Source organism: Alligator mississippiensis, chromosome 12, assembly GCF_030867095.1.
Source record: "Alligator mississippiensis isolate rAllMis1 chromosome 12, rAllMis1, whole genome shotgun sequence".
Taxonomy (NCBI): domain Eukaryota; kingdom Metazoa; phylum Chordata; order Crocodylia; family Alligatoridae; genus Alligator; species Alligator mississippiensis.
This window is the reverse complement of record NC_081835.1, coordinates 43,107,771-43,124,443: the sequence shown is the minus strand read 5'-3', so window position 1 is coordinate 43,124,443 and position 16,673 is coordinate 43,107,771. Positions and strand designations below refer to the sequence as shown.

The 16,673-nt window shown below is 48.7% G+C and overlaps 1 protein-coding gene across 2 annotated transcripts in view; it reads left to right on the top strand.

The window, feature by feature from the left end:
* The window catches only part of GNAI2 (G protein subunit alpha i2), a 199,251-nt gene extending 183,226 nt beyond the window's left edge, over positions 1-16,025 (top strand). For both annotated transcript variants that reach the window (XM_059716156.1, XM_006265541.4), the window contains exons 7-9: positions 1,731-1,884; positions 13,139-13,363; positions 14,809-16,025. In XM_059716156.1, coding sequence (XP_059572139.1) covers positions 1,731-1,884; positions 13,139-13,329 — 345 coding nt within the window. In that variant the 3' untranslated portion in view covers positions 13,330-13,363; positions 14,809-16,025. The remainder of the gene's footprint in view (positions 1-1,730; positions 1,885-13,138; positions 13,364-14,808) is intronic.
* The last annotated feature ends 648 nt before the right edge of the window (positions 16,026-16,673 follow it).

Sequence of the window (16,673 nt, the reverse complement as noted above, 5' to 3'; positions counted from 1 at the left end):
CTCTTCCTGTCTTTTTCCTCTTGCTCCACACAATGTTGATGATTAAATCCTGCGTGCTGCTGTCTTAAATTTACCTGCTGTAACTGTCTGGCCTTTGGGAATTCCATCTGATAAGACTCGCATGCCTTTCTGCTCCAAGGCCTGCCTCATCATGAGATTCATGGCTTAAAAGCACTTAGCATGGCTTAAAAACATTCTCAGAACTACTTTTAAAACCAGTTTTCCTGAACACTCCACTTCAAATGCAGAAGAAACATGACCACCCGGTAGTGATCACCAGGTTCAGTGAACACAGGCAAGAATGAATGAGAAGAGCTACACAACAGGTTTTATTCTGGAGCAGTAAGCCACCTCTGCATGCCCTCTGTCCATCTCTGATTAGTTTAACTGAGTGACTGTCTCCTAATTCCCAACCTTTGTAGTCGAAGTAAGAGAACACGTCCAAACTACAACCTCTGTCACCACACACCTCATTGAGATAATGCAGGTGTGAAGCTTCGCTAGCAGCAGGACCCACTGGGAGGTGGTGGATAATTGACAAGGCCATGGACCATTACAATGCCCAGGACTTCATCCTTACAAAAGGCAGATATGCTGGTTGTTAAAGGTCTCACTGCATTCTTAAACCAGTTCATGCCATTCTGTTGATAGTACCTGCACAATTCCCATTACCATAGCATGAGCACATCTCACCCTTGCACCAGCCTGTGAGCAGGGAGGCACCATTATCCTCACTGGAGCAGAGACACTAAGGGTATGTTTGCACTGCTAGCATCTCTGCCCTGCATTCCACCCTCTCACCAAGCAGTTGGCAGTCTTAACGGGCTGTGGGCCAGAACAGCTGGACCCAGGTCCACTCGGGCCAGGTGGCTTGGCCAGCGCATCAGTGGTGGGGGCTTTTCCTGTGTCTGAGCTGGAGCCAGGCAGCTGGGAGTTGCTCCCATGCTGCTACTGCCACTTTCCTCAGCCTCCTGCTCCCCAATTAGGGTGGTAGTGTAGCGGGATTCCCGCCAGTGCAGAATTGTGCCAGGGTCAGGTAGCTAAAAGCTGTGTCCACACTGCTGCCACTTCTTCGTGACTCCCCCTTCCTTTCTCTGCTGCCAGTGGCAGGCCAATTTGCCTTCAGCTCTGTTGAGCTTCAGGACCTGAGATAGGTTTCCCCCCTGGCTTGCAACCCTGCCTGCAGTGTGTTCAGAACTCACATGGGTGCCTGTAGATTGCAGCACCAGGAAGTAGGGGCCAGCATCAGTTCTACAGCTTTCTGGGTCTGATTTATGGCCTTTTTGTACCTAACCTGTCTCTGTTGACCACAATTAGAGCCAAGCACAGAAAAAGAGACAAGCAGTGGGCAGACTTGGAGATCCTAGAAGATCTCCATTAATATTGCTAGGAGACAAGTAAGCAAGCAAGCAAACTGTCTTTCCTTCCATTTTTCGGGAGGAAGCTGTCACAAAGTAAATATAGAGAAGAGGCATGGCTTGTAGGAGCTGGGCTACTTGCAACATCAACCCTGAATGGTAGCCCAGGCACACCCTATATGACTTCCCTTGTTCATGGTCACTTTGGTTATCTAGTGGTGCAAGACATTTGAACCTGGATCTCTGGAGGCCCAGACTCGCACAAGGCTATCCTTTTCTTCTGCTCTAGCCAGTTGCCTAGCTGCTAACCAGGTTTATGTTCTGAGCATGTTCTCTTCAGCACACTGAGCATCTGGTTGGTTGTCTTGCCAGAATCGTATGCATGAGAGCATGAAGCTGTTCGACAGCATCTGTAACAACAAGTGGTTCACAGACACATCCATCATTCTCTTCCTGAACAAGAAGGACCTCTTTGAGGAGAAGATCATCCACAGCCCCCTGACCATCTGCTTCCCAGAGTACACAGGTAACATGTTGCTCTTTTCTAAACAGTGAAACCCAGGTGGCCATTCAGTTCCTTCATATTCTGCAAGACTTAAGGTTATGGGCCATGACCCAACCCCACTTTAGTAGGGAGCGATAAATTTGTAGCTCTTAAGAGTTTTCACCCCAGCCTTCTCCCTTTTCCCTCTTTGGGCCACTCTTGTGTGTAGACTTCAGTTGTCTGGTCTTTCAGGTCACAAAGCAAAGGTAGAAATGAAAGTACTAAGAACTTAGTTGATACTTGTCCTGTGCTCATATGTGTGTGGCATTTCTAGATGTGTTGTTGTAGGATCTCTGCCTCTTGGTATGTGCTGTGGGTGTAAAGAGGCAGCTACCAGGTAGAGGTCCAATGGCACTAAGCCAGGGTTGTGTTTATAGGCCTCACAAGAGACACCTAATTTAAAAACCCTGGATGTGAATACATAAGCAGGTGTTCAGCTGACACCCAGATGGTATGGTATGGCTTGGTATAAAGTCTCAGTGTAGATTAGAATCAGTAGGGCTCATTAAATTCAGATGATAATGCCCTGACTTTAGAGGCTTCTGCCAATATCAGAGAAATGGAATCACAGGGTTGGTATAGACTCAGGTAAGCAGTAACCACAGGGAGTACTGCCTAATTGTCAGTGAGCTTTGGATTTAAGGGACAGCAGGGAGGACAGCTTTGTGGAGGTAGTGGCCTGTGGGGCAAATCCCTTTTGGATTTGGGCTGAAAAGCCCATCCAGGACCTTTCTGTAAATTGCAGTCAATAGCATCATCCTAGTGCACCAGAACCAGCCCTAGTTTTAGCTGTTTCCCTTTGGTAGCTCCAATCTGGCAGCCATGACGGAAGGGAGGAAGATAAGATTTGAAGAGCTTATCCTTGTGCATAAACCAGATCAAAAAATGCTGGGGGAGGGGAGCTGTCTGCTCTTCTTCATAGCTCCACTAGGCTCTTGCCACTTCAGAATTCCTCAGAATGGGGACCAGGTTGCCCGTCCCACCCATGCCAGCTTTTCTCAGCCCACAGGCTCACGTGACCCAGCTGCTTTTATATTGCAAAGCCTGTGTGGGAACTATCACAGGCTTCCAGAGAGGATTTGGCTAAGTGGATGCATGCTCAGAGGTAGGACGCAGCCACCACAAACTGAAAAGGAAAAGTAATTGTCCAATTAAAGGCTGCAGAGAGAAGCTGGGGATATGAAGCTTCCAGAGGACTACCTGGGGAAGCCAGGGCTGTAGAGTACATTCTAGTGGCTTGCTATACCCAAGTCCTGTTCAGCAGGTCCTTTTTGTTAACTCACCACTAATCCAAATGCACTTTGAACAATAGGTCAGTTAATAGAGCCCAGGTACTTACAAGCAGACAGAATCGGTCCAAGGATTCCAGTAGGAGCAGTGTTCTCCCAGCTGGATCCAGGACTTCTGAGGCCTTGAAGAAGAGGAAACCAGCTGGGCCATTCCTCCTAGTGGCTTTGCCTCGTCAACCGGCAGTTCCTGTTTCAAATGTATGTGTACAAAGTCTGCCTTTGCCAAAGCCATCTGCAGCTAGTGGCCAGGATTTCTAGAAGCTGGCTGAAAAATGGCATGAGTTGGCTCTAATAAATGTATGGTCATCAGAACCTGACTGCTTCACAGTATGATAGGGAGCCTGACAGCTCAAAGAAGGCTTAGTCCATTGGCTTGTGTGTTCAGTGTCATGCTCCCACCCAAACCACAGCAGGTGAGAGTCTGTTACAGCCCTGGCTACAGAGCCTGGGCCTTCAGCCTGTATTATAGTAGCTCATGTACCTAGCTCTAGAGTCCCTGGATCAGTCTTTGTGGTATCAGCCAAGCTTCTGCTTCAAGCGCACGGGTTCCTACTTTGTGACCTAAAGAAGAGTCCCATTGAGCTGTCCAGGATCCCCAGTGAGTTTTGCCATTGGAATCAGAAGTTTCCCTTCCATTGAAAGGCAGAATCTCTGTATTGCACTTGCACAAGGCTCAGGTAGCCCCTGCCATCCTGGTCACAGACAAATCCAGTTCTGCAAGGCCCTGGACAAGCCCAGATGGTAACATAATAAGCTCTCTGTACTATGTTGGGACAGTCTGTAATACAGTGGGGTTCTGGTCTGTGATGTAGGATCCCAGCCATTACCTTAAGGCAACAAATAAATAGGGAAAGCACCTTGGATTAAGTGCAGAGCATGGGGGTTCAAAGGGAAGAAGAACATAGTGGGACCCACATTACATATAGGTTTAGACTGGCATGTTCTCCCAGCAGGACAGGCCCTTGGGCCGTCTCCTCAGTGGCCTGGTTTTGAGATGCAAGCAATGGAAAGAATGAGGGCATCTCCTCCAGAAAGGCCAGTGCTGTTATGCTCGTTCTGTACTGAAGGAAGTGCAGGAGGTACAATGGGTCAGGAGAACAGGAAATGGGGAGCTACTGAGCAGCTTCATGACCCTGATGATTAAGCTCTGGACGCTAAACCTGTCTCTGGCTTCTTCCTGTGAAATTCCAATAGTGGGCTGAATGGGCCCTCCAGCAGCATGGGAGATATTTACAGAAGAACAGCAAGCTTTTCAAAGCTGGGGTGGGGTTTGCTGCATAGCAGTGCAGCTACTTTATGTTGCCTGGTATCAGCAGCATCCAGGTGCATCCTGACCATCCTCAGTGCAGACACGTCCAGCCTGTGGCACTACTTAGCCTGCAGCAGATGGGCTAACTCCATGTACTGTTGATGACCTGGGGAAAGATCCTCAGAGCCTCCATTCCCTCCCAGTCAGTACAGTGCAGGCCTCAATGGAGGGATTGCTTCTGTGCCTGCATCCCATCCACCACCTGCCTAGAATGCTCTTTGCCAGGCCTGGCCTTGGTGGAAGTAGTTTTGCCCTTTCAGGGATAGCACCACAAGCACATAGATGGTCCCCATTGTCACAGTCTCTGTCATATGAGGTAGGGCAGGACAAGCACAGACTAGAGTGGGAGCACTGGCCTGGGGATTCAGCAGAACTGGATTCTGTTTCAGTCTCTGCTGCAGGACACTTTTGGTAAGTCACCTCTTTGTACCTCTGCTTCCTTATTGCAAACTGGAGATAACAGTGCTGGCATCGTGGAAAGCACTCTTATATTGCATTTTCCATTCTGCATCTCGGAGGCAGGGAGTGGCATTGTAAGTTCACAGATAGGGCATAAAGGCACAAACAGAAGTAGTGAATTACCTGAGGCCACTTAGGAAGTCTGAGTCAGAGGAAGGATTTCAACCCAGCTTTCTCCTGTCTTAGGCTAGTGCCCAGCTGCTGGCTCACCTGGCCATCATCTTCACTCTTGAGATGAGTAGGTCTAAAATTCCATCTGCCTTCTAATTAAAATAACCCCAATCCCAATAGTGGCCACATGGCCCTGAAGTATGGCCTTCAGAATCACTATACAGGGCTATACCTTGGTTGCTCGGGGCTGTAGCGGGGCAGTCAGGATGGCCAAGGCAGAGATGGAACTGGGACTAGCTACCTGGCTCAAGGACAGCAAGAAGTCCTTCTTTAAATACATAGGGGGCAAAAAGAAGGTACCGGGTAATGTGGGGCCTCTACAAGGCATGCTAGAAAATCTGGTCGTTGCTCCAGATGACGAAACTAACCTATTTAACAATTTCTTTGCCTCCCTTTTTCTGAGCAGGGACCGAGTAACGCCTCCTCCTCCCTCCCCCACTCCCCTCCCCCACCCCCTGGGACCATCATAGGCCTTAGGGGAGGTGCATCCAAGCCTAGGGTCAGTGAGGATCTAGTCAGGGAACTTCTGGAGGGACTGGACTTATTTAAATCAGCTGGACCTGATGATCTCCACCCCAGAGTGCTGAGGGAATTAGCAGAGGTCATTGCAGGACCCCTGGCACGGCTTTACGAGCACTCGTGGTGCTCTTGTGTGGTGCCAGAGGACTGGAAAAGGGCCAATGTGGTTCCCATTTTCAAAAAAAGGAGGAAGGAGGACTCAGGAAACTAGAGGCCAGTTAGTCTTACCTCGACCCTGGGTAAGCTTTTTGAGAGAATTATCCTGGTTTATGTCTGCAAGGGGCCAGCAGGGGAGACTATGCTTAGGGGCAACCAGAACAGGTTCATTAGAGGCAGGTCCTGTCAGACCAACCTGGTGGCCTTCTATGACCAGGTCACAAAATCCTTAGATGCAAGTGTCGCAACGGACGTAGTCTTTCTGGACTTTAGGAAGGCCTTCAACACTGTCTCTCACCCCATTCTCATTAAAAAACTAGGGGACTGTGGCACTGACACCTACACAGTCAAATGGGTCACTAACTGGCTGGAGGGTCGCACCCAGAGAGTGGTGGTGGACGGGTTTTATTCAACCTGGAGGGATGTGGGCAGTGGGGTTCCGGCTCGGTCCTCGGGCCTGCAGTGTTCAGCATCTTCATCAGCAACTTGGATGAGGGGGTGAAAAGCACCCTGCAGGCACTGGGGGAGTCCCTGTTCCTCCGAGCACTCCCAGGACTGACTAGAAATAACGGTCACAAGCTAGCAGAGGGTAGATTCAGACTAGACATCAGGAGGTGCTACTTTACTGTCAGGGCAGCTAGGACCTGGAACCATCTTCCAAGCGAAGTGGTGCTGGCTCCTACCCTGGGGGTCTTTAAGAGGAGGCTAGATAAACACCTTGCTGGGGTCATTTGACCCCAGTACTCTTTCCTGCCATGGCAGGGTTTCAGATTTGATGATGTGCTTGGGTCCCTTCTGACCCTACAACTACGAAACTACAGTAATAAAGCGGGCAGCTCTGCACTATGCAGTTCAGCCAGCAGCAGTCTTGCGATCGCCTGCCACCCTATGTCCTGCCTGCAGCCAGTGTCTGAGCAGGCAGGCACTCCTCCCCAGTTACTGACCCTTCAGTCAGAGGTGCATTTTGACCCTGCTTCTCTTGGGTGCTGTTGTAGTAACAATCTAGGACACCCAAACTGGGCCAGATCAGGGAGAAATTAACCTTTATATGATGGCAGCTGAAACTGTTGTACTGTGAGACATTGTGAGGAGTTGGGGGAGCAGCTCTGTGGTCAAGTGTCTCTGTGTTTGTCATTTGTCAGCACAGTGCTAAGCAGCTGCTCCCAGTCCCAGCCCACACTCATTTTTTCCATGGCTGGCTTTCTAGTCATTAGTTTGTTTGCTGTTTCGCATCCCTGCTGATCCAGCAGGAAGTGAGCGGATGTTGGGGCCTGCACCATGTCAGATCCTAGGTAACCACACCATGTCTTCCTGAGAAAATGGAGAAGCACAAACATGTAAAGCTTGCGTTACAAACTTAAGCTCCCTGAGTGCTGATGCCTGCATGTCCCTCAGGGCCCTGAGTCGGCCCCTGTTCTCCTGTAAGGGAAGTTCTAGCTTCCTCTCCATTTGTCTGGTATGAGGTCTTGTGCCAGGCCCCTCTGAGCTCGGCCAGTACTAGGGGTTCCCCCACTGCCCTCGGGAAATCACAGCCTGGTGGAGGTTCCTTAAGTAGTATGTATTAGGCATGCTGAGCTATGGCACTTTCCCTGGCACGCCAATGCCAGCACAGTTCTCCACCCTCAGCCGCAGGCTGTTATGCAGGTCAGGCCACACTGCCGCTCTCACAGTTCATCCCGTCCTGCAGTGGTGTAAGAACCCTCTGAAATAGAAGCATGTCTTACCCGAGTGCAAATAGTTCAATAAACACAGCAGTGAGCAATCTGTACCTACGTGGTTCTTTCATGAGCTCTGTACTGGGCATTTTACCGCACCAAGCACCTCTGTTTCTCCTTTGGTTCAGTTCAGAGTCTGACATCCCAAATAAACATTACCACACCTGGAAGAGAATTAAGTGCCTGGTAGTGCATGTGCCAGCAGCATGCTACTGCCTTGGCTAATGTGCCAGTATAACCAAGGGGGAGCCTCTGTGCTAGGGCTCTGCGGAGGTGATACAACAGTTCACGCTGTGTTTACAGTGACCCTCATGAGACTTGAATCCCTGGAGTCTTTACGGGGAGCACAACTGTGAGTCACTCCCTCCTTTGGGGTATATGCAACTCTGCTCCAGCAGCCAGAGTCAGAGCTAGTGCCACCACCTCTAGTTGCCATGTTTTCCCTTATGCTGACATGGAGAGCCAGGCTGGGACAGCTTTGGTTCTGAGCCCTGGGAGAGCAGAGAAGCAGATGTTTTGCCAAGGTCCAGCCTTGACATTTGGGGTAATTAGACCCATGCAGCCCTGGGGGTGGTGCAGGAGAGGGTTCTGAGGACCTGCTGCCAGCTCCCCATCCAGCTTCTCAAGCCAGTACTTGTAGGTCCACCTATGGAGAGGGAGTGCTGGAGAACAGGCAGTGTGGCCAACCCCATGGGGTGGGCAAACAGACCTTTTAGCGACTGTAAAAGAGGAGGGTGAACTGCCTCTCGAGAGCATGCAGCAGCTGTTGTGCTGTAAATGTTACATCTGCACAAGTGACCTAAATTGTTCTACCTTTGACCCTGAATGAAGCAAAGGACTAGCATGTCCTGATCCAGAAATAGGGTCCAGGTTAAAAAACAGTTGGATAAGTTAGAGTTAGTCAAATCGGAAGGACTGCCTAAGAAAACTCACCCCAGAGCACTCAAGGGACTAGCTTGCCAACCTCGGGGGTTAGGTTCCGAAAAGTTCCCGTGGTTGGCAAAACCGCAGTTGGTAAAACTAAAGGCTTATGGGGAAAATGGGGTTGGGGATTTGAATACTGTACAGTATAGTGTATAAAATTAATTTTTACTTAACTTTAATACACAGGGTGGTCAACGGGGCATAGGCATACCCCTAGGGGTACTTAGATAGATAGGTTTAAAGGGGTACGCACTGGTGGGCAGGGATAGAATGTGCCCAGGACACAGCGGTAGTGTCTCCCCCAGTGCTTTCGCCTCTTATAAGGAGGGGGAAAGAGAGGGACACGTTGTCTGGCCCCGCACAGCACATCACAGCAGTTCCCTGCCCCCACCTGTCTGAATGGCAGGGTGGGGGTGTTTTGTGCCCACCCCTGGTGGCGCGCAATTGGCCTGTCAGCAGCCCACAGCTGGGGCCCTGGCTGGGCCGGGTCATGGGACAGTCTGAGCCCGGCAGTAGTGAGAGCCGCCCGCCCGTGCCCCTGGATGAACCACCGGGCTCAGATTGTCACACAACCCGGCCTGGGCCCTGCTGCCCTGTTTCCCTCTGCCACAACCCAGCATGGTAGGGAACAGAGAAGCCATAGAGGGATCTCCTCGCCTGCTGCTGCTCAACCTGCATTGCCCTGGCATTGTGCCTCCTGCACCCGGGGCAGCGGTGAGGGGGCTGTGCCCCTCAAACCAGCAGCAGGCACAGGAGGCGTGTCGCCGGGGCAGCATGGGGTGAGCAGCGGCAGACGAGGAGATCCCCATGCAGCTTTTCTGCTCCCTGCCGGGCCGTGTCATTGGGGAGGGAAGCAGGGCAGCAGGGAACAGTGGCAAGGGAGCCTGCTGTTCCCTGCCACTGTGGGTAGGGCAGCTCCCCGCCACTGCGTGCACCTCCGGCAGGCCTGGGGCCACCTCCAGCTATGGGGCAGAGGAAGGAGAGTCACGAGCAGGGCCAGGGAGTTGGCAGGCTGTTGCGCACCTGCAGAAAACTGTGGTTACTCAAAACTGTATACCACAGTAGCCAAAATGGTGTACAGAATATTAACCATGGATACTCGAAACAGTAGTTGGCAAGGGAAACCTGTATTCTGGTCCATTAGGCTGCTTGCAGACTTTAAAAACCAAAACAAAACAGCACTTTAAATTCCCCGTGCTCCCATGCTAAGCGTAGCACATGCCCGGAAGAGGCAGCATGTTATATGGACCTGGCTCACCTAACATCGATATAGATTGGGTGCTTTAGTGGGGCTTTTTTGGTACTTTTATCTAATAGCTGATTCAATCAGCTATTAGACAAAAGCACCAAAAAGCCCCAGCGAAGTGCCTGATCTTTACAGATACTGCAGAGCCAGGTTGAAGTAATGTGCTGCTTCTTCTGGTAAAGCGCTTTTTGTTGTTTGTTTTTTAACATCTGCAAGCAGCATTAGTGATTATCTTCATGATGAGAGGGAGGGCAAACTTCACACCTTTAAAAAAGAGAAAAAGAAGGTCCCAGGGAGTTATAAACCAGTCAGCTTCACTGTGATACCTGGAATGATTCTGAACAAATTGTTTAACAGACTTGGAAACAAAGGTGATACAGTAATAAGAAACAGCCCACATAGATTTGTCGAAAGCAGATCATGTCAACCCAATCTAATTTCCTTTTTTGACAGGATATCTGGCCTAGGAGGTAGGAGAGAAGCAGTAGATGTGATATGTCTTGACTCTCAGCTTTTGAGACTGTTCCACGCGATGGCCATGTAATAAGCAAACTAGCAAAATACGGTTCAGATAAAAAAAATGTTAACCTTGCTGCTTGGAAAATTGTACTGACAGCAGCCATCAATTACTGATTGCTGAACAGGGAGATCTTAAGTGTGGTCTTACAGGTTCTACCCGGGGCCCAATCCTATTCAGTATTTTCTTTAAAGATGAAGATGATGGAGTAATGAGAACAATCTGTGTGGGGATGCCACCCAGCTGGAAGGGGCTCTTGTGACAGAGAGGAGGATGAGAGAATTTAAAATGATCTTAGTAATTTAGAGAGCTGACATGAATGAGATGAAACTTGATAAAGACAAATACAGAGTACTGCACATAAGAAGGAAAGATCAGATTCTTAAATACAAAACAACGAGTAAGGTGAGCAGCTACACAGCAGGAAAGGTGAAGTGGGGAGGGGCCCGCAAATTCTGTTATTGTGGGCCACAAATTCTGAATGAGCTGACAGTGTAATTCTGTTGCAAAAATGGCAGATGTCGCAGTAAGAAAGATGTTAACAGGAGTGTTTGATGTGAAACACAGGAGATCATTATTCTGCTCTGTGTGGTGCTGGTGAGGTCTCAGCTGGAGTATTGCACACTGTCTTTTTAAAGAAGATGTAAGCGAACTGGAGAGTCTAGAGGAGAAGCAATAAGAATTAAGAGGATAAGAAAATATGGTCTCTGAGGCAAGACTGATAGAATTGGGTTTGTTTAGTCTAGAAGACTGAAGGGGGTATGATAATTTTCTAACATGTACAAAGTAAAAAAATAACATCAGAATCAAACACAAATATAAAATAAGACAAAGTACATAAAGAGTACAGTGAGTAGTTGTTCTCTGTGATCAGGAAGGGTAGGATGAGAAGAAATCAGCTTAATTTGTAGAAAGAAAGATGTTTAGGTTAGATATTGGGGAGCATTTAGGGAAAACTATAAAGTTAGTTGAGCATTAACACAGGTGACTTACAGAGGTCATGAAGTTCCTGGTACTGGAGGTTGTTGAGAGCAGGTCGCCCCGACATCTGGCAGCAGTTCTTAGGTCCCTCAAAGCAGGAGGTAGGATGGGGCAAGCCCTTGAAGTATCTCCCAGCCTTTCATTCCTCTGATTCTATTCTTGGGGACCCTAGATGTAGTTGCAGTAGAAGTACTAACGAGCAGGTTCAACATGCAGATTATCACAAAAGGAAGTTTTGTCTAATGAAAACTAAGATACTGAAAATGTGTCAACACTTTAGACAGAACCAATGACTGTCATTGTTACATGAAACAGGCATTGCTTTGTTACATTTTCTGCCCAGCACTGGAGCTACTGAGCGCCTACTCGCCAGCCTAGAAGTGAAAGTATCTAGAACCTGCTGGAAAGCAAAATGTGGAGGCTTCCATCCCTTACTGGGAGGAAACTGGCAAAGCTGATGAGCAGGCAGCTCTGTGACCCTAGTGCTGGCAAATGCTGAGGTGCACATTAGGGAACAGCTTGGATGCACTTGATTGCTGAGTTATTAATTGTAGCTGCTGTCATCAAGGGATGTTGGATACATCTCTCTGCCCAGTGCACAGCTGTCATCACCAATGATCACCACAGTAGTGGTCATCTTAGCAAGGTGTGGGTGGAAGAAAGAGTGGAGCCATGCTTGGGCTTGGATCCCTTCTCTGCCACAGCATTCCAGCATGTCCTTGGGCTTGTGTACTAAGGAATGTGCATGGTCTATCTGGGATGCTCCGGAAAGTGGTTTGTTTGAATTGCATTAAACAACCCTTAATTCAGTTTAGCTTAATGCACTTTGAAAATAAATTTAAAACCAACCTAAGGTCAAGAACATCTATACTGAGACTTAATGTTTAACTAATCTATCTTGAATTAGTTTGGATGAATTTGCCAGTGTCCCAGTATAGACAAGCCCCTAGTTTTTCCAGTCTTTGTTTCCCCTCCTGTATAGGGGTTAAGGTAAAAATATTAGAAAGGGTAAAAATATTAGAATATATAGTGGCCAGAGGCCATGGGGCTAAGTACCTCATGATAAGTACTTCCTGAAATAACGGAGAAACACTTCTTGAAGTATTAGCTTCACTGTTATTGCCCCATCTCTGACATGGCACACAGCAGGAACTGGGGATGAAATATAGAGGCACAGAATAAGTAATGATTGGCTGAGGCAGTAGCATAACTGGACTGGGGCACCAACTTAGGGAGAGGGTGCAGCAAAACAGCAGCTGCTGCCACAGCCACATGATGTCACTGGTGGTATGGTGGCAACTGGAATCACTGCTGCCCTGGGCATCTATCTGCTTTTTATGCCTCTGGACTGGGGATTCTGGTTGCTCTCCCTAATGATACAAGATCTGAGGGGATCAGCAGGGAATTGAAAGGTGCTGATCAAAGGTGACTTCATCAGGTTAGATGAGAACTGGGTGAAGTCACTGCCCCAGGTTCTCACGGAAGCCAAGAGTATGACAGGGATTCAAGTGAGGCTTAGGCTTGTTGATGATGCCTGTGAAGCTTTGTGTTCATGGTGGCCAAGATCAACATGTGAAAGCCTTAGAGCTTTGGGTTCCCCATCATAAGAAGGGATAGTTTTTGGGTAAGACCTAGATGAGGCTAGAATTAAGTGCAGGTGTTACAGGTTCTTCCCAGTGACCTGTTGGGCTTTCTGGATTCTTACTTCAGTTGGCTGTTACCCCATCTTGCATCTTCATTCTTCACCAGCTGATGTATAGGGGTGGCCCTGCTTTGTGCAGCACTCTTACGGCAAAGCTCAATCCTTCCCAGTGCACACATTAGGTCAGGCTCCACTTTGCCAGGAAACTGAGGCAGGAAGTGGGGAAGGGGTCAGCATGTCAGAGCTTGGGGTTTGGGGTGGTTGAGTCTTGGCATGGGCTCATTTGTGTCCATTCTTTTCCTCCTCAGGGGCTAACAAGTATGACGATGCATCAAGCTACATCCAGAGTAAGTTTGAGGACCTGAACAAGAGGAAGGACACCAAGGAGATCTACACACATTTCACGTGCGCCACCGACACCAAGAACGTGCAGTTCGTTTTCGATGCCGTCACCGATGTCATCATCAAAAACAACCTGAAGGATTGTGGTCTTTTCTAATCTAGGAACTAAACCTGCTGAGTAATGTGGGAAGGTGAGGCTGACAGAGGGGATCTGAGATGGACAGGCTGGCACTAGCATTTGTGGATGCCATGGGAAGGGTCCGGGGGGGAGGTGCCTAGTGGCCAGCTGGCATGGGTGCGAGAGGAGGGGAGAAAAGAGTGTGTGGCCATGGTGTGCCTGAAAGGTGGGAAGGCTGTGGAGCGCAAATCCTGCATGCCAGCACCCCTCATAGCCCAGGACTTAGTAGTCCTACTGCATTGCCTTCTTCATGGAGAGGCAGCATCCCTTCCCCTTGTCTTCAGGAGTGTAAAGGCAACATGAGTGGCCAGGACAGTCATCTGGAGACCTGCCAGTCCCCTCCTGCCAAGTTGCACCTTAGGGTGTCCAATCAGATGTACAGCCTCCTTTTGAAGTAGTCCTGGTGAGCTAAGTGGGCCACAGCTGTGCTGCATGGAACAGGGCCAAGGATGTCCCCTCCCATCAACGATGGATGAGCATCAGGTTATGGTAGATCTTGTTGGCAGAAGGAGGTTGAGGAAGAGGAGCACAGGAGAAACAGAGGGGCTGCTGTGTACAAGAGAGAAGGGCAGCCTCTGTCTGTAGCTTGCGTAGTGTTCTTGCTTCACATGGCACAGATTTGAGCAGTGCCAGTGGAATCTGAGCCAGCCATCACCTCCTTAGCATCAAGTGGTTGTCCTAGTGATTTCTGGTGGGAAGCCCAAAGGTGTTATGGAGTGCATTTAGGGTTTGAGGGCAAGCAGGCAATGGTCCTGTTTCAGTGCAGCAAGCCCAGACATGGGGTTTTCTGAAGGCAGCTGGTAGAGTAGGGACACCCCTACCCCTTGTTGCCTTCACATCTCATTGGGGGTAATTGCCACATGCCTGAGTCCATGCAGAAGGCTCAGGAGGGCCTGGGAGGGCATGATAGCAGGTAGGTGGCAAGAAGGGGCCAATGCCTGGGATTCTGTGGCTAAGTCAGCCCACAGAATGCTATGGGGAGGGTAGCTCTAGCAGACGGGCTTGCTGGACACTGATTTATAAAACCAGGTGCACTTGGGGATTGCACTGTACCCCAACACTGCAGACAGATCCACATAGCAGGAGGCTCCAACTGTGATCTGGAGAAGTTGGACCATTGCTTTGTCCTGTTCTGCCACCAGCTCTTCCCCTGTAGAGGGCTGTGTAGGAAGGCCCATAAAGGACACCAAGAAGTTGAGGTTACAGCCCTTCTGTGCAGCAGTTGGCGACTTTTTAAGGCTGTGGGCCAGACTGACCTAGTTTGGGTCAGAGGTGGGGTGGGGTGGGGTGGGGGTGAGGAGGAGTGGGGGAGAGGGACAAGTGCTAGAAAACAGCTGCCACCATCACTTTTCCCTGGATCTGGCCCACAGATTAACAATCTGTTTTGGTGTATTAGTGGTAAAGCATCTTCCCCCATCCTCCCCAGCATAACATTCATGGGTGTCTCTCTCCCTTTAGGATTACTTGAACTGCTTTGTACCAGGAGGAAGAGGCTGATGCTGATAAAGAAAGGACTGCATCATTTAATGACTTCTGCTTCTCATTTTTTTGTTTCTTTTTTCCCTCAATGAAGAGACTTTGGTTAATGACCATGATTGCAGAGACAGGTTCTGTTTTTCCCCACTGTTCCCTCAGCCGTTGCTTCCAGGCTTTGTATTTGAACCTGTTCATTAGTTTTCTCTCCAGTTCATCCCCACAAAGACTTACTCATGGATCACAAAACTGTGGCTACAGTTCATAACACTTCAGTCTGTTTTCCTTTGGAACATGAGCTTGCAGGCTTTCCAATGGGTTTGTTTTTTGTTTTTTTGAATGAGGAAACCCAAATTTTTACTACTTTTTTTTTTAACTGGTTGAAATTGCTTCAAATCATCCTTTTTATTAATTTAAAAGAAATCACCTTCCAAATGTTTACATTTAAACTGTGGCTCTGTTCACTGCAGAGATCCAGCAGGTCTCCTGCACTCCTGTAATTTGCACAAGCCAGCAAGAAAAAAAACAACAAACCAACATTCCTTTAAAAATTTAAAATTAAAAAAGGCTTATTTTACGTTGCTTTTTAAAAGAAAAACTTTTTAAAAACTATTTAAAGCGTCAAGTACTAAGTGGTCAAGTTGTCTTCACAGAATCTTCTACAGTAAAAATTTTGTGCCTTGAGGTTGTCTGTACGTTTACATCTATTCCATAATTTGCTCTGGCATGTTTGTGTTTTTGGAATTGGGTTAAAATAAAATCTCCCCTTTTCCTCATCCCCCCCCCCCGCCACAGGCTGGATTCAGTCCCCATCCAGGGAGAGCACACATCCCAGGACCTCTAAACATGTCTCTTCCCATCAGCAAGAACTAGGTTTCTAAGGGCTAAGATGCCAGTGAAGGACTAAGTGGTAGTGATCCCGTCAACTTCTTTTTCATTCCTTTCCTTCCCTGTTGCTCGCCAGCAGGCAGGGTTGCTCATGAGGTTGCTGTACTGTCAACTCTGTTTTAAACGTAGTTTCTTAGCTCTAACTGTAGCGTCGGTTGAAGAAACACTGCTGTACAAAAGCAGCCCCCAGCTTGTCTCTCATCGAGAGCCAGTAGGGGCTAATAGCAAACAGTGGACGCAGCCTAGCTTTTATCACATGATGTTTTACCAAAATTGTTCACACGGTTTGAAATAATAAAATTGTAGAAAGAAAATGCTCTGTTTATGCCAGTTTTTTTCACCTCTTGCCTCACCAAACTAGAGGTGGCACTGTTTCTCAATACTGGAGGAGGTGGGGGGAACCTGGGTTCCTCTTGCAGACTGGAGCAGTGGGGGATGCCAAAGTAGAGCTGATTCCCAAGGGGAGTCTGTCTGGGCCTTCTCCTGCCATTGGCGAGTTTGAGGTAGTGGCAGAAGAAGACAGTGAAAGGGGCCATCATAAATGGTGCTGCTTAGGTCCTGGTTTCACATGTCATTTAAATCCTGAGCGGTAAACTCGTTCTCTGCTTATAATCCAAGAACCAAGTGACACAAAGGCAGGTCCCCATCCATTGTTGGGTGGATTGGCCATCTCTGTACTGCATCAAGTATCAGGCAGGGGCAGTGGCAATGTGGGGCAGAAGGGACTATACAACATTGGACTAGAGGTCTATGTGTTTAGATTTGAGGGGTCAGAACAGTGCTAGGATAGTGTTGGGGGTGATGGGTCCACTGAGGCCTGTGGAATAAGGATAGTTTATGCAGGACCTGTCCTCCAGCACTGAATCTGCCCACCCCTGCATACTTTCATTCTCTCACAGGGAGCCTGAAAGCACTGAGCTGCTGCAGCTGGCCAACATGCTGGCCTTTCACCGATGACAGGT